A 20,190-nucleotide genomic window follows, 5' to 3' on the forward strand; every position below is an offset into this window, starting at 1 on the left:
CAGCTCTGGCGGGGGCGAGGGGGACCCCGGACTCCTGGGTTCTGTTCCCGGCCCTGGCAGGGGGGTGGGGTCCTGGGAGGGAGGCTGGACTCAGGACTCCTGGGTTCTATTCCTGGCTCTGCGCTGACTGGCCGGACCCCCCCCCCCCTCCGTGCCTCGATTTCCCCAGCGATAACCCCTGTGACTAGCGGGGGGGGGGGGGGGGGCACGGCCAGGGCCTGGAGCGGAGGCTCCGATCCAAACCCGGGAACTCCCGGCCTCGACGCCCAAGCACCTGGCGCGGGGGGATGTGGGGCAGCCCGGCCCCGAAGGGGTTAACCCCGCGGCGTCACATGGCCGGGCGGGGACCCGCCCTCGCGGGGGTGTCGGGACGATCCCACCCGTGATCCGTCAGCGCCCGCGAGCGGCCGCAGCATCCCTGAGCCCGGCGGGTACGGGGGGGCCGGGGCTCGGGGGGTAGTGGGCCGGCGAGGAGCGGCACGATGCTGCACTCGAGGGGGCAGGTCACAGGCTGGGGGGAGCTGACAGGCTGGGGGGGCAGGTCGAAGGCTGGGGGGGCAGGTCACAGGCTGGGGGGGAGCTGACAGGCTGGGGGGGAGCTGACAGGCTGGGGGGGCAGGTCGAAGGCTGGGGGCCAGGTCACAGGCTGGGGGGGCAGGTCGAAGGCTGGGGGGGCAGGTCACAGGCTGGGGGGAGCTGACAGGCTGGGGGCCAGGTCACAGGTTGGGGGAGCTGACAGGCTGGGGGGGCAGGTCGAAGGCTGGGGGGGCAGGTCGAAGGCTGGGGGGAGCTGACAGGCTGGGGGGGCAGGTCGAAGGCTGGGGGGGCAGGTCACAGGCTGGGGGGAGCTGACAGGCTGGGGGGGCAGGTCGAAGGCTGGGGGGCAGGTCACAGGCTGGGGGGCAGGTCACAGGCTGGGGGGGAGCTGACAGGCTGGGGGGGCAGGTCGAAGGCTGGGGGGAGCTGACAGGCTGGGGGGGCAGGTCACAGGCTGGGGGGGCAGGTCGAAGGCTGGGGGGGCAGGTCACAGGCTGGGGGGAGCTGACAGGCTGGGGGCCAGGTCACAGGTTGGGGGAGCTGACAGGCTGGGGGGGGCAGGTCGAAGGCTGGGGGGGCAGGTCACAGGCTGGGGGGGCAGGTCGAAGGCTGGGGGGAGCTGACAGGCTGGGGGGGCAGGTCGAAGGCTGGGGGGCCAGGTCACAGGCTGGGGGGCCAGGTCACAGGCTGGGGGGGAGCTGACAGGCTGGGGGGGCAGGTCGAAGGCTGGGGGGAGCTGACAGTCTGGGGGGGCAGGTCACAGGCTGGGGGGAGCTGACAGGCTGGGGGGGCAGGTCGAAGGCTGGGGGGGCAGGTCACAGGCTGGGGGGAGCTGACAGGCTGGGGGGGCAGGTCGAAGGCTGGGGGGCAGGTCACAGGCTGGGGGGGAGCTGACAGGCTGGGGGGGCAGGTCGAAGGCTGGGGGGCCAGGTCACAGGCTGGGGGGGCAGGTCACAGGCTGGGGGGAGCTGACAGGCTGGGGGGGCAGGTCACAGGCTGGGGGGGCAGGTCACAGGCTGGGGGGGAGCTGACAGGCTGGGGGGCCAGGTCGAAGGCTGGGGGCCAGGTCACAGGCTGGGGGGGCAGGTCACAGGCTGGGGGGGAGCTGACAGGCTGGGGGGGGGGGCAGGTCACAGGCTGGGGGGAGCTGACAGGCTGGGGGGGCAGGTCACAGGCTGCTGCCGCTGCCGCCATTTGGCTTGGCTCCGGCCTGGGATGCTGTTCGGCACTGAAGGGGTTAATGTGGGGCCAGGTGGGCGCCTGACTCAGGCAGGGTGGGGTCGCCCCTGGAGGGAAGGGGGAGGGGTCTCTGTGGGGCCCGGGCCAGGGAGCTGTATGCGCTGCTGGCCCTGTATGGCCCAGGGGGAGGGGGCTGCCCCCCCTGGGGAGCCCAGGGCTCTGATGGGGCAGGCCCATGGCACCGGTGGGGGAGGGTCTCCCAGCCGACCCCTGCCAGTGCTGTTCCCCACCAGCTGCCTCGCCCCCTCCAAGCCAGCGAGGGGGGGGGCAACAGGAGGGGCCGGGGGAATTGCCCCAGTCTCCTTCCCCTCCCCCACACGCTGCCAGCTTGGCCCAGTGCTCTGCCCTGGCACCAAAGGCAGCATCCCCCAGAAGGAAACTTTGCGTGGGGGAGCGAGCCGGGCCGGAGCCCTGTGGCTCGATCCACAGCCCCATGGCACGTCCCCAGGCCGGGCCAGAGTCCCCGTGGGTCGATCCAGGCTGGGCCAGAGTCCCCGTGGGTCGATCCACAGCCCCATGGCACGTCCCCAGGCCGGGCCAGAGTCCCCATGGGTCGATTCACGTCCCCAGGCCGGGCCAGAGTCCCTGTGGGTTGATCCACAGCCCCATGGCACGTCCCCAGGCTGGGCCAGAGTCCCCGTGGGTCGATCCACGTCCCCAGGCCGGGCCAGAGTCCCCGTGGGTTGATCCACGGCCCCATGGCACGTCCCCAGGCCGGGCCAGAGTCCCCATGGGTCGATCCACGGCCCCAGGCCGGGCCAGAGTCCCTGTGGCGTTCCCCTGCCCTCTGGCACTCGGCCTGGCCTGGCCTCTGTCACATCTGGTAGCAGTTTGGGTTAATTTTGGCATGTGCCTCTCACAGAAACCTTTGGAGCTGGGGTGAGCCCTGCCCCGCCTGGCAGGCGGCTCCCCCGTCTCAGAGCAACTCCCCGGCTGCTGCTTTAGACCCAGCTATTCTGAGCCGGGTTTTGTTAACCCCTTCGGCACCGCGATGCCGGGTGGTGGTCCTGGCCCCACTCCTGCCTGCCCTGCAGCCCCATGAGAGGGGGAGACAAGGTTCATCTCTCCCCATTTCGGAGGGGAAACTGAGCGCTGGAGACAGGACTTGTCCAAAGTCGTGCAGCGGATCAGGCACAGAACTGGCTTCTAGCCCCTTGCTCGCCTGCTAGCCCCGCTTCCCTTCCCCATGGACCTGGGAGCCCCGCTCCCCCAGTCCCGCCCTCTAACCACTGGACTTTCCTTTTCCCCTTCTGGTGGGCTCTGGTCTCTCTTGGCCTTTGGGAAGGTGTAGGGGGATCCGGGGTGCCATCTATCCCTGCCTCCCTTCCAGACCCCCGCTCCACCATGGCAGCCCTGCTGAAGAGCCTGGTGGGGGTGTCGGAGAAGTCGGCCCGCATCGCCCAGCTGTGCCGCCAGGAGGAGGCGCTCTTCCAGCTGCTCATCGAGGAGAAGACGGGCACCGACAAGAACAAGAAGTTTGTGCAGGATTTCAAGACGCTGGCGGACGTGCTCATCCAGGAGGTCATAAAGCACGACGTGGGCAAGGAGGTACCCGTGGGCGCCCTGCGGGGCTGGGGGCCTCTCCTCTCCGCCTGCCCGACTGCATCCAAATAGCACCGCCAGGGGGTGGGGGTGGTGCCTAGGCGGGAACAGGGGGTGTCCCTTGGGGGCATGGGGAGGACATCTTAGCCCTGAGGCAAGGAGCTGCCTAGATCCCCATCAATGGACACCCCGCTCCAGGATCCCCTCACCCCTAGACCAAGGGAGATGGAGTCTCATGGGCCTGAGACAAGGCGTTTGTGCTGCCCTGAGCCCTCCCCCCCCCCCCCCCCCCGTCTCTTTCAGTTCCCGGAGCTGCATGGCCACATCGGCGGGGAGGAGTCCAACCAGTTTGAGAACAGCCTCGGTGAGTGACTCGGCGGCATGGGCACGGGACGGAGCTACCAGCGGGGGGCGCTGTACCCTGCAGAGTGGAGTCCCTGGTCTCCCACGCAGCCTGCCCCAGCATGGGGTGGGGAGGGCTCTGAGCTGGTCCTGTACTGGGGTGGGGGGTCCCCCCACTTCACACTGTACTGGGGGCCCCTGAGCCTGCCCTGTCTGGCTAAGCCTGTCCGCCCGCAGGAGAGACCCTGGTGGTGCAGGTGTGTGCGACCCAGCAGGACACGGCCTCGCTGCTCTTTACAATCCTGGACCGGAACCAGCCGGCGGCCGAGCTGCTGGCAGCCGCCATCCACCAGGAGGTGGCGCTGCAGGACCCGGCGCTGGACGCAGTGGCGCTGGCAATCCCCCCGGAGAGACTAGCCATCTGGATCGACCCCATCGGTAAGGGGGGCCCTCGCTGCCATCCCCCAGCACGACACCAGGGGGCGCCGGGAGCAGCTGACCAACTAGGGTGTCCTGGGGCTGGGAAAAGGTGCTGACCCATGGCCCCACCCCCAAGGTGGCTCCTCCCTGCCCTGGAGGGACCCCACATCCCCAGCTCTAGGGCTGAGAACACCAGTTAGCGCCAGTCGTGCTGAGGCCCAGAGAACTTGTTGCCCGGTGGCCCGCAAGGCGAGGACAAAGGGAGCCACGTGGCTTTGCGCTCTGCCCTGGGCGGGGCTCGGAGCCTGGTTCTGATGCCATCTCTCTCTGGCAGACTCCACCAATCAGTACATCCGCGGCCAGGCCCACGTGACGCCCATCGGTGGCATCTGCCCGTCCGGGCTGTGCTCGGCGCTGGTGCTCATTGGGGCGTACGACCGCAGCTCGGGGGACCCGGTCCTGGGGGTCATCAACGAGCCGTTCTTCCGGGAGGACCCCCTCACCCACAGGTACTCACCCCCGGATCTCTCCTGAGCCCTGCCCTGGGCACGTCCTGGGCTCGGGGGGTCTGCAGGCGCCCCAGCTGCAGGACCTTGCTGGGGAAACCCACATGGGGCAGGCCACTAGGTGGAGCCCTTGGCCTGCACCAACCCCACCCTTCCCCCAGGGACTGGGGCAGAGAGAAGGGGGTGGGGGGGTTGCTTTGCCAGTGGCTGCTGGCTCTGAGGCTCCTGGTTACCTCTGATCAGCTTCAGTTCATGGCAGGGACCCCCCCAGGGTGTGTGTGACCCTCTCCCACACACGCTCTGCTGGTGTCCCCCAGTCCCAACCCTGCACCCCACAGCTCGGCTAGTGCCCCTCAGTCCCGACCCGCAGCCCCCTGCTCTCCCACCCCTGGGCTCCCCCCTGTCCCCAGCTCTGCTGGTGCCCCTCACTCCCAACCCACATCCCCCTGCTAGCCCAGCCCTGGGCTCCCCCCTTCCCCAGCTCTTCCGGTGCCCCTCACTCCCGACCCGCAGCCCCTGCTAGCCCAGCCCTGGGCTCCCCACTCCCACAGCCCCGAGCTCCTCTCCTGAGCAGCTGCCATCAGCTCCCTGTCGCAGCTGGTGCTGTCCTGTTGTGTTCTCCTGTCTGCAGGTGGCAGGGTGTGTATCACTGGGGCATCTCGTACCAGGGCACCAGCCTGTCCTCGCTGCGCCGGCCCCCGCTGCGCCCCGAGCCCTGCGTCGTCCTGAGCAGCAGCGAGACGCTGGCGATCCAGCGGGCGCTGAGGCCGCTGTATGGAGAGCGGCTGCGCTTCGCCTCGGGCGCCGGCTACAAGATGCTATGTGTGATCCTGGGGCTGGCTGAGGCCTACGTCCTCTCAGAGGGCAGCACCTTCAAGTGGGACTCGTGTGCCCCCCATGCCATCCTGCGGGCCCTGGGCGGAGGGATGGTGGACCTGGAGGCTGCCCTGCAGGCCTGGCGTGCTGGCCAGCGGGGGGCACTGCCGGAGCTGACCTACAACCAGCCTGCGGGGGGCGCCGTGGGGGCCGAGCGCTGGGCCAACCGGGGCGGCCTGGTGGCCTTCATGCACCGTGAACACCTGGAGGTGGTGCTGGCCACTCTGGCTACTGCAGCCCTGTGACCCGCAGGGGACTGCCCTGCGGGGGGGAGGGCTGGCTCCGCCTCTGGGTGTGGGGGTGGGGGCAGTCTGGCCCCAAGGGCGCGAAGGGGTGAGGTTGGCAGCACCATTCGGAGGGGGGGCAGGGGGCTGCAGGCAGCCACTGCTCCTGGCAGGTGCCGCAGACCTGACGCATGGGGCAAAGGCCCCAGAGAGGTGCCACCTCCCCTCCCCCCCGGATCCTTCCAGCCCCACCCCCCTCTGCTAGTGCTGTGGGCGCCCGCTTGTGCCAGCCTCCGCCGCAGGGGGTGTTGCCTGGCCCCCATTAAACAGTGCGTTTCCATTCCTGCCCTCTCGCCTTTCATCTGTTCTCCCTCCTTCGCCCCGGGCCAGGCCCCTGCCCCGGCAGCCCCATCTCCAGAGCTATTGCCCGGCTGGTGCTCCTGGGGCACCGGGTTCTAACCCGGCCCTGGGGGGCTCTGGGACTGGGGGGGGGGGGCGGGGCACACTGCACCAGACCCCTCTGGGCACGGCAGCAGGCCCCATGCTATGCTACCAGCCAGAGCCAGCAGGGGGCAGGAGCAGCCGGGCTGTATAAACCCTGCTGGTTAGGAAACGTTCCCCCCCTCTGCCCAGCCGGGCAGTCCCCTCTCGAGCCAGGGTGGGCTTTGCCCAGGGCAGGGGCCTCTTCCCCTGGATGAGCAGTGAGCTCGGGGGCCAGGCCCCCAGCAGGGCCCTGGCAGCTGCCCCCGCTGGCTGGTCAGGGGGGTCGGGACAGTACGGCTTCTTCTTCGAGTGATTGCTCCTGTCTATTCCACAGTAGGTGTGCGTGCTCGCCACGTGCACCAGTGCCAGAAGTTTTTCCCTTAGCAGCATCCGTAGTGGGGGAGCCCCGCTGCGACCCCTGGAGTGGCGCCGACACATCGCGCCATAAAGGGGGCTGCGCGCTCCCCCCACCCTCAGTTCCTCCTTGCCGCCAGTGAAGGTAGTCGGAACGTTGTGCTCCAGCCTTGGCTGCAGTGTTTATAGCCTTGGTGGTGTCCAGTCTCACTGAACTTTCTTTCGCTGGTGCCTGGCTCGGGGCATGCCCCGTGGCCCAGGCTTCAAGTCGTGCGACTCTTGTCACAACTCTAGGCCCAGAAGCGATCCACACGCTCCGTGTCTTCGCTGTCTGGGCGAGGCTCACACTAGTGAGAAGTGTAAAATTTGCCGCTCCTTCAAGCCGCGAACAAAGAAGGAGCGTGAGATCCGACTCCGAGCTCTCGCCTCGTCAGCAGCCTAGGTGGCTCATGTCCCTATTCAGGACATCTGCAGGGCTGCTACGTGGTCCTCTGTCCACACTTTTGCATCGCACTATGCGATCGTCTCCCAAGCAAGGGATGACGCCGGGTTTGGTAGGGCGGTGCTCCGCCCGGGTAACCCGTAACACTTATCATTCAGAACTCCTACCCACCTCCGTCAGGGATAGCTTGGAGTCACCTACTGTGGAATACACAGGGTCAATCACTCGAAGAAGAAAGGACAGTTACCTGTTCCGTAACTGGTGTTCTTCGAGATGTGTTGCTCCTGTCTATTTCACATCCCGCCCTCCTTCCCCTGTCGGAGTTGTCTGGCAAGAAGGAACTGAGGGTGGGGGGAGCGCGCAGCCCCCTTTATGGCGCGATGTGTCGGCGCCACTCCAGGGGTCGCAGCGGGGCTCCCCCACTATGGATGCTGCTAAGGGAAAAACTTCCGGCACCGGTGCACGGGGCGAGCACGCACACCTACAGTGGAATAGACAGGAGCAACACATCTCGAAGAATGCCAGTTACAGAACAGGTAACTGTCCTATCCAGGCCCCCTGCCCCACCCCAGCAGCGGAGTCCCCGGACCCCTGCCCTGCTGCCCAGCCTTGGCGTGTGTGAGACCTGCAGAGCCGAGCCCAGGCTGGGACTCAGGGCCTGCCGAGGGCGCTGGGAGCTCCTGGAGGGGGCCTGCCAGGGAGTGGGGTGGCAGGGAGCTCGCCGGGGTCGCTGGCTCTTCCCTTCTTCCCTGGCATGCAGGTCCCAGCCCCCAGCATCTCTGGGCACCCCACTGCCCCCAAGCTCCCCTGGGACCCGCTGGGGGGGGTGTCCTGCTCCAGGCCCCTTGGCTCAGGCCCGAGCGGGGGGTGCCGGGAGCTGGACGCAGAGGCGGGCAGGCTGCCCTCTGGGCCCAGCTGTACAGAGGTGAGCAGCGGGGGTGGGGAGAGAGGCGCAGGGAGGAGAAGGGACCTGCCCAGGGTGACCTAGTCTGTGAGCACAGAGGTAGGAATAGAACCCAGGAGTCCTGGCTCCAGGCAGCCCGTGCCCTGGGGCTCCCCGACCTGGCAGCGCTGAGCTGTCCCTGGGCAGGGCAGGAGGGAGGAGTTGCCGTACACCTCACCCTGCTGCTATCTAATCTGGAGCGATGGGCCGCACCTCTCCAGGGGGTGATCCAGCCCCAGGGTAGGGCCTGGCTGGCTGGGGGGGTGCTGGGAATGGGGCATGGGCCTTTCCCCTCTAGGGGACGCTGTTTCCAGGTCTAACTGCTCACCTGGGGTCATTTCTGAGCTCTGCACCCACCGTGAGCAAGTCACCAAATCTTTCTGGGCCTCAGTGCCCTGATCCCCTGGCCTATCGAGTTAGGGGTCAGGCTCTCTGGGCAGGGGCTGGCTCCTCCTCTGTGTTTGTGCCGGGCCTGGCACGGGGGGCCCTGGTCTCGGGTGGGACCGCTAGGCACTACACACTACAAATACTAAAGTCACGCTCCAGCTCCTCGCCCGGCCCGAGCCGTGGGCAGCAGGCAGAGTGCCCGCGGCCCAAGGGCCCAGACCACACGCTGCTGGTGGCTGATCGTGGTGGTGGGTGGGATGGTCTCTCTGTAATGCCCTGATGGAGGCCATAAAACACAAGGGTATGAGGGAGACATTTAAAACCAAGGTCCTGCCCCTAACTGACAGCCCCCCCCCCCCCCCCGAGACTGAACTGGGCCTGCCATTGCAACGGGGACATAAAGGAAGGTTTGTCCTGTCCGGGCTGACGCCAGCCCAGCACCCAGGGACTTTCCTGGGTAAAATGAAGTCACTTTACAAGGCAGTTCGACAACAGCCTGGCATTGTCTGCATTCCCCAGAGGGGGAAACTGAGGCACGGAACAAGCCAGTGACCTGCCCAGGGTCACGCAGCGAGGCGGGTGGAGTTGGCAGTGGAGCCTGGAAGTCCTGGTTCCCAGCCCCCTGCACCAGTCATTGGAGCATTAGCCCTCCAAGACCTGGGACAGAACCCAGGAGTCCTGGCTCCCCCGCTGTCCTCCCACATGGCTAAACTTGGCTGGCTCAGCGGTACGGGGGCTCAAAGGCTTCCTGGAGCAGGCGATTCAGCCCCCGGCGCTGTCGGCTCCTGCACCTGCCACAGGCTGTCGTGCTCCGGACCGCGCTATCTGCAAGGGAAACCAGCTCTCGCTCCCGCAGGCCGCCTGCTTCCACGCCGGAGCTGCGTTCCCTGGACAGCTGCCCAGCCCCACGAGGCACTGGCAGCCGCGTGGCAAACCAGCTCCTTGCGCCCCATGCCCCGCTCAGCCCTGGGAGAATCACCTGGTCCCAGAGCAGAGCCCCCCCAGCCAGGCTAGGAGGGGCTGGATGTGATCCTCCCGGGAGGGGGGCCGGCGGTGCGGAAAAGCCTCACTCTAGGGCCTGGGTGAACTATCGATTTGGGGTGGACGCTGTTCTACCGCCGTGCAGGGGCCGGAGAGACCCCAGGTTCTCCTCCCTCTGCCCCGGGGAGGTGGGGCCAGGGCCTAATCCCCCCCCTTAACAATCTAGGGTTAATTTGTAACTAATTTGTCTGGTTCGGCTTCCGGCTCCCAGCCCCTTCGAACCCAGCGCTCAGCGGCCGAGGCGGTTTGGGTCCCATCCCAGATGGGCCTAGCTAAACTGCCCAGAGCAGCAAGATGATCCCAGGGCTGGAACGGCTCCTGTCCCAGGACTGATGACTGAGGGGGGGATAGGAGAGAGGGCGAGAAAATCAGGCTGGGAGGGAGAACATCAGAACGGCCAGACTGGGTCAGACACAAGGTCCATCCAGCCCAGTGTCCTGTCTGCCGACCGCGGCCAGTGTCAGGGGCCCCAGAGGGAATGAACAGAGCAGGGAATCATCACGTGATCCATCCCCTGTTGCCCACTCCCAGCTTCTGGCAAACAGCGGCCAGGGACCCCATCCCTGCCCAGCCTGGCTAGTAGCCATTGATGGACCTGTCCTCCAGGAACTTATCTAGTTCTTTTCTGAACCCTGTTATTGTCGTGGCCTTCACAACCTGCTGCCTATTGATTTCATTTGGTGACCCCTAGTTCATGTGTTGTGAGTAAATAACACTCCCTTATTTACTTTCTCCACACCAGTCATGATTGTATAGACCTCTAGCAGATCCCCCCTGAGTCATCTCTGTTCCAAGCGGAGAAGTCCCAGTTTTATTAATCTCTCCTCATATGGCAGCCATTCCAAACTCTCATCATTTTGTTTCCCTTTTGTGAACCTTTTCCAATTCCAATATCTCTTTTTTGAGATGAGACCACACCTGCACGCAGTATTCAAGGTGTGGGCGTCCCATGGATTTATACAGAGGCAACATGATATTTTCTGTCTTATCTATCCCTTTCCTAATGATTCCCGGCATTCTGTTTGCTTTTTTGACAGCCACTGCCCACTGGGTGTTTTCAGAGACCCAGCCGCAGTGAAAGGGAGGAAGTGACTAGGGAGGGTTATTTGCCCTTTCCCTGGTGTCGCCAATGAAGTGAACAGGCAGCAGGTTTCCTACAAGCGAGAGGCAGTGCGTTTCCATGCAATGCACAGTTAACCTGTGGAACTCCTCGCCAGGGGATGTTGTGAAGGCCCAAAGTATAACTGGGTCAGTTCACGGGCAGGGCCGCAGCCACGTCGGGGCGACCTAAACCTCTGACCGCCAGGAGGGGACACGGGGGCTCGTCCAGCTGCCCTGTTCTGGGCTCTCCCCCAAAGCTGGGGCAGGGCTGCGGGGGATGATGGGATCTGGGGCGAGATGGGGCCTGTCTGACCCAGGGCCGCAGCTCGGCTGCTCCGGCCTCAGCAGCTGTGTGGCCCTGGAGATGGAGGAAGTTGCTGTTAATTCCGGAGGGGGGGGGGATTTCAGGTCACGTGGGGGCTGTGGGGCGCTTTCCAGGGGACAAAGTCAAACAGCCCCCCATGGGGGCTGAGCGCGGACCCCGACCCGCAGGGCCCCCTCCGCCCGCAGAGGCGCCAGCAATAGCGGGCTGCCCCCGCCCCCCCATTTCCGGCGTGGGGGCCGCGCGTGGGGGGGGGCAGATCCCGGGGTTCGCGGGGCTGGCCCGGCCGCGGGGTGGGTTAACCGGGGCCCCTGGAGCCGGGGCTGGGACGGGGCGGGGCCGGGGCCGCCCCACGCCCACGCGGGTTTCCTGTTGACTCACAGGGGTCACGTGGTGCCGGGGCCCCTCCCGCTACCTGCGTGGATCCGAGCAGTCAAGTGACCGGAGCTGCGTCCCGGGGCAGAGGCAGGAGCTGGGGCAGGGAGCGGCCGCGGCTTTCGGGGGGACCGAGGTGAGGGGGGGGCTCGTCTCGGGCGCTTTGGGAAGGGGGGAGCCGGGGGGCTGGCTGGGGGGGCCCTGGAAGGGGGCCCGGCTGGGCCGAGGCGGAGGGGCGGCAGGGGGGGATCCGGCGGGCGGGGCCGGGCTGGGTGGCCCGGGGGGGGTGGGAATTCCGGCGGGGTGGGGGGCCCGGCTGGGGCGGCGGCGGGGGGCGCTGCTCCGCATCCCCCCTCCCCCCCCCGCGGCTCTGAGCGCTTTGTCCCTCCCCAGCACCGGGCGCCATGGCGTTGGAAGGCGGCATGAAATGCGTCAAGTTCCTGGTTTTCTTCTTCAACTTCTTGTTCTGGGTGAGTCGGGCCTGCCCCCCCCCCGCACCCCTCGTTCCCTCGGGGTGACACGAGCCGGCTCCTGTTTGCGTCACCCCCACCCCCAAGTGTCCCCCAGCGCCCATGGGCGTGTCTCCCTGCCCCATTGCTGGCGGGGATCTGGGGGGCTGAGCCATGGCTGGGAGGTCCCAGGGTCCAGCCCAGCTCTGCGGGGGGGGGGACAGGCTGGAGACTCCCCAGGGTCAGCTGCAAACTGCATCCCTGGAGTTGGACCGAGTGGGGCTCCCCATGGACAGGGGCTGTGGCAGGTGGGGGGGTTGGGTCCCTCAGGATGTGGGGGGCTGACCCCCCTCTGTGGCAGGGCATGAGCTGGGCCTAACCTGGGGTGGGGCTGGGCGGAAGGTCCCCGGGGGCTGGTTGTCCCCCTCACTGGCAGGCTGGAGGCCGGGCTAGATGGGCCCGGGCTGGGGCTGATGTGTGGGGCCAAGGGGCCAGTTTGGCTCATTAGTGAGACCAGGGAGATTCCGACTCCCAGCCCTGAGCCGTTCTGAAGTTCGGAGCCGGGTTCTTGGTTCTGGCCCAGCCCCAAAGAGGCTCCTTTTCCCTGCTGTGGGGGCAGGACATGGGCTAGCTGCGGCCCAGCTCTTGGTGGCTAATGGGGGCTCCAAAGGGCCCTACAAACTCACAGAACATCGGCCTCACACTGGGGCCTGGGAGGCGAGGAAGTTGGCTAGTATTGTCACAAACCTGGTGCCACTCAGACCTTCGTGGCCACAGTGACCCCAGGTCGCCCAGGACCAGAAGCCCTGCCATTCCAGCATGCGGGACTCTCCCCTGCCTGTTTGCAGTATGGGGTCTATGACAACAGGCTTGGGGTTCTGACTTTACTTGGCAGAGAGCTTAGTGCCGCCGCCTCGTACAGGCCTTGGCTAGCGATGGCACCGCCCAGCTCACGCCCTTGGGTTACAGGAGTTTCCATTTAATGTGTCTGGAGGGTGCAAACCAGCCCAGAATTGTAGGTGAGGCGACAGGGCCTTCCCTGGCTGCTCCCGGCTCTCCGCTGGGGTGGGGCACAAGGGATGGTTGATTGGGCCATGAGGCTTTTTCTGGTGCTCCGGGGCAAGAAATCTGGAAGGTGCCTGCTTGGGAGCGACTGACTTATTTGGGGTGTGTGGATTTGGGGGGTGGGGGGCTGGGCAGCTAATCCTAAACAGGAGTCAGCTAGGGAAGGTGTGTCTTGTTCCTCTTCTCCCCCCCCCCCCCAGCAGCTGGTGATTTGTTGCTAATAGCCCAGCAGCTGCACTGTTGACCTATAACCAGCCAGCATTAGGTTTCAGGGGTAACGCCCCAAGGCAGTGAGTGAATCATACGAATTTTTTTCCAAGAGCGGCTGGAGACTTTATGCCGGGCCGCACGGCAGCGTATTCAGGGCTGGCCTCGCCTGCCCTGGACAGATCATAGAATATCAGGGTTGGAAGGGACCTCAGGAGGTCATCTAGTCCAACCCCCAAGTTGGATGCGCCCTCCCCCCGGGGAACTGGGCCTCCCTGGCCCATTCGCCCCTTGACACCTCTGCTGACGCTGCCACGGCCTGTCCGTGACCCAGTGACCTCGGGGGCCGTGGTCCCGGGAGCTGGGCGCGGAGGGGGCCTGTCGTGGTGCTGGGCTCCCCGCCCCGAGGGAGATGCTATCACAGCCGGCCGTCATGTGCCCAGGGGAAGTGGCTGGTGGGGAAAGACCCGGGCAGCGCCTAACGGCTCCGGGCGTCGATCGTAATCGGGCAGTGATTGCCCAACGGAACTGGCCGGAGGGGGAGGGCGCGTCCTGCTGGGAACGGGGGGCTGAGTCACCCCTCGTAGGCGGGAGGAGCGGCTCGCAGGGGGGGTCTCACTTGCTCAATGGTGGGAAGGAGCCAGAGCCTCCTGTCCCAGCCCCACCCAGCCAGGGAGGTCCCGGGGGAGGGGGCATGTGCCCAGCCCTGGCCACTGTCCCACAGAGGTTGGCAAGGGGACCCTGCCGACCTGCTGGCACCGGGGAATCCCGGGGCGGTGCTGGAGTGCCCATGGTGCCAGGGATATGGCCCAGGTGCCCGCAGTCGGGCTCAGCGGTGGGCGTGGGCTGGAGCCGGGGGAATGAGGAGAGCCTGGCACAGCAGTGGCCCTTGTGACCCCAGTGGCTGTGTCTGTATCTCCCCTTGGCGCGGCAGGGACGTGGGGCAGCGCCAGTGGTGCCCGGCCCAGCCCGTCCTCGGTGAGTAGCTCAGGGGAGCGTCCCCGGTGTTTGCACAGGCAGGCAAGCTGGCCGCTCTGTTTACCTTCCCCGACAGGTAAACACACCTGGGCAGAGAACATGGGGCTTTCCCGGGGTGGGGATCCTGGTGGATGGAACGTCACTGAAAGGACTTCGGCTCGGGGTCTCTGACTGGCGCCCTGTGCTGCCCCCCCCCCTCCAAAAAAAAAAAACCCACCAGGGAATAAGGCTCCAGAAGGTGGAGCGGCCTCATTCGGCAGATGGGGAAACTGAGGCACAGGGAAGGGACCTGACTATGGCAGAGTTGGTACCGGAACCCGGGGGCCTGAGCCACCTCTGCTCTAACCGCTGGATGTTGCTCTTCTCCTAGGGCGGGAACCCCAGAGGCCTGGCTCCCCGCCCCTCCCCCCGTAGCCCACCCCGGGGAGGTGGGGGTGAGGGGGCCAGGCCTGCCCCTGGGGCAGCTCGCCGGCAGCAGCAGGAGGTGGTTTGTTGCAGGGCCGGTTGGGTCCCGCTGAGCGATGGGGGCGGGGGTTGAGCCAGGGCTGGGCTAACGTGGCAGCCGCCCGGCCCTGCGGGGGGGGGGGGGGGGTCGCGTTTGGCATCGGGCCCTGTAGCCGAAGAGCCGGTGCCAGAATCCTCTGCCCCCTGCGAGGCCTCACAATACGCGCACACACAGACACTCACACCCCGCCTGCGAGCAGGCCAGGCCGGAAACCCAGGCTCCAGAGTTGCTCGGCTTTAACAACCCCCCCACTGCCAGCCATGTAGCTGGGCTGGAGGAGGAGAAAGGCGGCTGGGCTCTGGGGGGGGGAACAGGGAGGGCAGGGTGAAGGGGGGGGGGTGTTATTCCCCCGTTGGGGACCCCCAGGCCTGGTCACACCCGGGGGTGGGGCCTATTCGCCCATGTGGCTTTTTCCTGTGCCCCTCCCCCTGCTGGTTCCAGCTGATCCCGACCCCCCTGTGCACAAGGAACCCCCCCCCCCCCCGGGGGCTGACAGGGAGAAAGGGGAGGTCCAGAGTCACAGGACACATACCCGGGGGGGGGGCTCCCATGGGGTTACAGTACTTGGACCTGGGGGGTGCTGACTCCCCAGCCACATGGTCTGGTGCCCCCAGCTCTGTCCTGCTGGTACCAAATCACCCCCGCTCAGTGGGGTGGGGCCAGGGGCGGGGTAGGGGCCTGTGATGCGGCTGAGCAGTGTCGCCCTTGCCCGGCAGTGGGGCCACGGACCCTATCTGCCCCCACTGAGTGGGGCCAGGGCGTCTTGGTCCCTGCCAGCCTCTGCCCCAGGCGAGCCCCCCCCATGTGTCCAGGGAATGACCCTGCCCCGTGCCCCCTCCCGGGGCTGGCAGCGCTCTCTGCCCCTTGATCCCCGGCAAGTGGGCGGCGTCCACGCACCTGCGGGTCTGTGTTCCTTGGGCAGGGAAAGGTAAATAGGGCCGGGCGGGGCTGTTTGGGAAGGGGGTGGAGGCTGGCGGGGGGGGGGGGGGAGCACGTGGGGGGTGTAGTGTACATGGGAGTGTGGAGGAGGTGAAGTTCAGTAGAGTTTGTGCTTTGAGATCCTCAGATGGGATGAGGAGATAAGGAGGCCGCAGGGCCTGCGTCTGTCTGTGGGTTGCTCTCTGGGGGCAGGTGGGACTTACCTGGCACATCTCCCCCTTATTGGGGGGGTTCTCACCCCTCCCCTTGCTCCAGATTGTCTTTAGGGTGGGGGTGTCTGCCCCCCCATTCTGGTGTCTGAGATGCTGCCAGGGTGTCTGGTGTCTGCATGGCATCACTCTGGGACTGTTTGGGGTGCGAACCCTGATGTCCTGGCTGGGGGGGTATCCCGAACTATCCAAACCCCTCCCCCAGGAGGGGATACCAGGGGGAAGGGATACTGGGCAGGACCTGGTGGGATGGGGAGGGAACTCCTTTCTCCAGCACTGCTGCTGTGAGGCTGCCATGCCCTGCCCCAGAGGTCGCTGCATTTCAAGCATGGCCTGGCGTGTGCTTTGGGATCCTGGGGGGACATTTAAGCTCTTGTAGCAAATAGAGGAACTCCCTGAGGATGGCAGGACTGGCACTCGCGTCCCCCCTGCTCCTCGTTCCAAAAGCCACCCCGGCTACAGGCGAATCCCATCAGCTGCCAGCGGTACGGGGCTGTGACACACGGCTGAGCAGGTCAGGTGCTATCCAGCAGAGGGGACGTGGGCAGCACGTTCTTGGCTCTGGTGGGGCCCAGGGCCAGCTGGGGGCCGGGAGGGGTGAGTGTGGGGGAGGGGCACTGACCAGGTGCTGCGCGGGGTTGACCTGCCTCCGTTTCCCCCCCAGCTCTGCGGCATCGCCCTCATCGTCATCGGGATCTTAGTGCAGATCGAGCTCAACAAGACGCTGATCATGAGCAGCCCTTCGGCCTCGGGCGCCCCCATCGTCATCATCGTGGTGGGCGTCGTCATCTTCTTCGTCTCCTTCTTCGGCTGCTGCGGGGCCTCAAAGGAGAACTACTGCATGGTCACCACGGTGAGGGGGCGCGGCCAGCGGCAGAGATGGGGGGCAGGGAGTCTGGGGCGGGGGGGCCGGCGGGGCAGGACTGAGGGGCATCACAAGGGTTTAGGGCTGGCGGGCAGGGAGCCCAGTGGGGGGCTGGGGGGCAGGATTCAGGGGCATCACAAGGGTTTCGGATGCGGGGGCAGGGAGCCTGGGGCGGGGCTGGCGGGGGGCTGCGGGTCAGGGCTGAGGGGCACCGCTCACCCCGCTCTCTCCCACAGTTTGCCGTCCTGCTCACCTGTATCTTCCTGGTGGAGATCGCGGCTGCCATCGCCGGGTACATCTTCAAGGACAAGGTGGGCACCTCGCTGCCGTGTGGCTCCCGCGCTTGGGGGGGGGGGGGGGTCCTGCTCCCCCGGTGCAGGCTTCTCTTGGGGCTGCCTGGGGATCGCCAGTGGGGCTCAGCCTGGGTCTGGGCCTCCCCACAAGGGGGCGCTCGGCCCCGGCAGCCCTGTTCCCCTGGGCTCTGCCTCTGGAGCCGCATGTGGCTGCTCTGACCCCCCCTGCTCCCCCCCAGGTCCGCACCGTGCTCCAGGGCGGCCTGGAGGATGCCGTGAAGAAATACAGCAAGGACCCGCTGGTAGCGGAGACCATGGACGAACTGCAGAAGAAAGTGAGTTGGGGGGGGTGACCTTTGACCTCATTTGGGGGACCAGGTTCCAAATGCTTTGACCTCATTTGCAGGCCCTAGTTCCAAATGCTGGACCGAATTTCCCTCTCACAGCTGGGGAGGGAACCCAGGAGTCCTGACTCCCAGCCACCTGCTCTAACCACTAGACCTCACGCCCCTGAGGCCAGATGGCTCCTGCTTGTTCTGACCCCTGGTTCTCTCCCTGTTGACAGTATTCCTGCTGCGGTGCCCATAACTACACAGACTGGTTCAACTACGAACCGTTCAAAGGCAACAACAGCGTCCCCAAATCCTGCTGCCAGGCGAACGCCACCATGGACGCCTGCAACGTCAATCCCAACGCTACCACCATCAATGTCCGAGTGAGTTCCAGCCTGGGGCTGGGGGGATGTGTGGGCAGGGCTGGGGCGAAAGGGGAGTTCACACTGTCCCAGCTGGAGCTGGTGGGGATGGGCAGGGCTCGGGTGTGGGTAGGGTTGGTGGGAAAGGGGGGTTCGCAGTGTCCCAGCTGGGTCTCTGAGCTACCTCATCGGCTCCCCCTGCAGGGCTGTGCGGGGAGCATCGAGGCCTGGCTGAAGAAACATATCGTGATCGTGGCGGCCGTGGCGCTGGGCATCGCCTTCTTCGAGGTACCGAGGGCCCCGCCCCGGCCCCCTCTGCTCCTGGTCCCCCCTGCTGGCCCCGCCCCTGGACTCTGGTCCCGCCCCGTGGCATGCCCCACCCCTGCTCTTGAGTCCGGACACGGGCAGCCCGGATGGGCCGGGCAGTGCTGGGGGTCGGGTGGGGGAATCCAGGGTGCTGGACAATTTCCCTAGATCCCGCGGCTGGGCCTGGGCACAGAGCTGGGACCCTGAGGGGCCAATCGGGGAGCTTTGGGGGGTGAGCTGGGGGTGCCCCTCCCTCTAATGGGCTGGAGGGCAAAGGTCGCAGGGCCGGGCAGTGCCCGGCAGGTGGGGGGGTTAAAGCTGGGGGGGGCGTTGGCATCGTGGTCGCCTGACTCCTCGTCCCCTCTTGCAGCTCCTGGGCATCGTCTTTGCCTGCTGCCTCATGAAGGGGATCCGGAGCGGCTATGAGGTCATGTAGCAGCCGGGCGGGGTCGTCCTGCCCCAGCCAGGACTCCGGGGGGGCTCTGCCCCTTTAAGCCGTCAGACCCGCCTTTTTTCCGCAGCGCCCCCTGGTGGGCAGCTCCTGTCCTTCAGCGGTTACCGTATTTCCCCTAATGGACGGGCAGCAGGTGCCTTAAATATTTGCCAAACCCCCTTCCCCTTTTCTTACTTTAGCTGCCCCTCCCCCCACCTCTCCAGTGTTGGGGGAGGGGAGTCCGGGGGGGGGTTCTCTGCCTTTGGGGGGAGGGGGGAATGTTGATATGTTTGAAGATGTTGGGGGGGGGCACAATATTTTGAAAATAAAAAGCTTCCCCAGATCGCTCTGTTCTGCTGCCTCGGGGCTTCTTGGGTCCTTTGGCCCCGGCTTGGGGGGCAAGGGGGAGATTTGACCTCGTCCCGTATGGTGTACATTCCCCCCCCACCCCACCCCGAGAATTTAAAGCCCAAGCCGTGGTGGGGCCTCCCCCAGCTCTGCTCCCGAGGGGCAGCTCTTGGGGGGTGGGAGGGTGGTTAAGGCAGTTTCCGAAGTGCCCCTGTGCACACACCCCCGCCCCCACCCCCCGCAGCCGGGGGGCCATGCGGGCGTCTGCCGGGCTCAAAGCAGGTGTTACTGGGGCAGCCCGGGCTGCTCAGTGCCAGGAGGGGGGGATTCCCCCACACATGCCCTGGGGGGGGGTCTGTGCTGGGGGTCCCAGGGGAGCAACCCCCCCTGTGTCAATGGTGAGTGGGGGGCAGGGCCTGCCCACAAGTGTTAATCCCTCTGCTGCTGCAGCGGGGGCGGGACCAGGAGCCTCGTGCCCAGCTCAGTGGGGGGGCATGTGTGATCCCCCCCCCTCCCTCTGACCCATGAGTCCCCAGCCCCTCTCTGTGTCTCTCTCTTCCCCCCCCCCCCCCCCCTTCCAGCCCAGGGCCAGTGACCACACACCAAGAATTTCACCCGCCTGGGCTGGTTGATTCTGTGTTTGACCCCCCCCCCCCCAAAAAGCACAGTGGGAGGGGGCTGGACTTGTTCATCTCCCTCCCTTCCCCCCCTTCCATATTTTTCAGCCCCTGGAGGTCTCTGGCAAGTGTTGTCATGGAAACTTGTCCGGCCGCTCCCCTCCGGAAGGGTCCTGCTTCCTGCAGCAGGAAGGGGGGGGGAGCCAGCGGGGCCCCCGGGGGCTGGGTGGAGACAGGCGGGGGGGGGCCCTGCGTGCTGAGCAGCTGAGAGCCTGGCCCTTTCCAAGCCAGCAGGAGCCCCTGGGCTGGGGCCAGGGATCAGCTAGTTGTGGGGTGAGGCCGTGGGCCCCCTGCCGACCAGACATGGGGCTCGGACCTGGCGCCCCCTCTGCCCCCCACAGCGGGCGCGGGGACCCCCCCGCTCCATGGCCGGGCAGGGGGGCTCCGTGACCCATACGTGCCTTGCTTGAGGCTGGTGCATGGGCCATGCAGCTGAGACCCAACAGCTCGACTCACCTGGGGCCACCCCTCGGCTGGGAGCAGCTCGCTCCTGCCTGCTTGGATTGGGCAGGGGCCCAGCTGTGCCCCCCCCCCCCCCCGGGAGCAGCCCCATAGCTGTGCCCCCCCCCCCCCCCGGGAGCAGCCCATCCCCCATTAGCAAAGGAGCCTTGGCTTTGCTTGGGGCTTGGCTGCCCCCATTGAGGGCTAGTGGGACGTGACATTTACTGTCTCCCAGCTGGGCCCCCTGCTGGTCACATGTGGGGCTGCAGGGGGGGAACCTAACCAGCCTCCAGCTTTGGAGGTTCAAGCCCCGGGGCCGGGGCTAACAGGATGGGAGCTGCGGGCGGGTGGGCCTGGCCCTTTAAAAGGGGCAGAGCCTGCAGCCTGTGACGAAGTGGAGTGGACCCCCGAGAAGGGCTGTCTCACTAACAGGGGCACCCCCCACTGACCGCACGGGGCCAAGAGTGGGCACGATCTGTGAGTCCGTGACACAGCCCCAGGACAGCATGGGCACTGGCTGTGACTCGCCCAGCCAGGGGTCCTGCTTTCCAGCGCCCCGGCCCCAGCGCCCCCTTGAGCAGCTGACCCCCCCTCCCTTCCCAGCAGCTGGGCTGAGAACCCAGGAGTCCTGACCCCCGCCCCACTGG

General features: G+C 66.6%; 2 protein-coding genes across 2 annotated transcripts; both read left to right on the forward strand.

The window, feature by feature from the left end:
• Positions 1-287: 287 nt before the first annotated feature.
• On the forward strand, positions 288-5,707 carry LOC135892078 (inositol polyphosphate 1-phosphatase-like). Its single transcript, XM_065419772.1, is given in 7 exon segments — positions 288-348; positions 351-431; positions 3,107-3,324; positions 3,622-3,682; positions 3,898-4,098; positions 4,415-4,589; positions 5,218-5,707. Coding segments are annotated over 7 exon segments (1,287 nt in total).
• A 5,493-nt stretch (positions 5,708-11,200) lies between these two features.
• Positions 11,201-18,414, forward strand: CD63 (CD63 molecule). The gene is made up of 8 exons (XM_065419515.1): positions 11,201-11,270; positions 11,528-11,604; positions 16,151-16,339; positions 16,588-16,662; positions 16,884-16,979; positions 17,210-17,359; positions 17,543-17,626; positions 18,015-18,414. The coding sequence occupies exons 2-8, from the start codon at positions 11,539-11,541 to the stop codon at positions 18,078-18,080; spliced, it is 726 nt and encodes a 241-aa protein (XP_065275587.1). The 5' UTR covers positions 11,201-11,270; positions 11,528-11,538; the 3' UTR covers positions 18,081-18,414.
• The last annotated feature ends 1,776 nt before the right edge of the window (positions 18,415-20,190 follow it).

Source organism: Emys orbicularis, chromosome 19 (genome assembly GCF_028017835.1).
Source record: "Emys orbicularis isolate rEmyOrb1 chromosome 19, rEmyOrb1.hap1, whole genome shotgun sequence".
Classification (NCBI taxonomy): domain Eukaryota; kingdom Metazoa; phylum Chordata; order Testudines; family Emydidae; genus Emys; species Emys orbicularis.

Bases quoted from the DNA above. Each gene is read 5' to 3' on its own strand.
- CD63 (XM_065419515.1), top strand. From the start codon at position 11,539: ATGGCGTTGGAAGGCGGCATGAAATGCGTCAAGTTCCTGGTTTTCTTC. The intron at 11,605-16,150 runs GTGAGTCGGGCC...TTTCCCCCCCAG, and splicing joins TCTTCAACTTCTTGTTCTGG to CTCTGCGGCATCGCCCTCAT. The intron at 17,627-18,014 runs GTACCGAGGGCC...CCCCTCTTGCAG, and splicing joins TGGGCATCGCCTTCTTCGAG to CTCCTGGGCATCGTCTTTGC.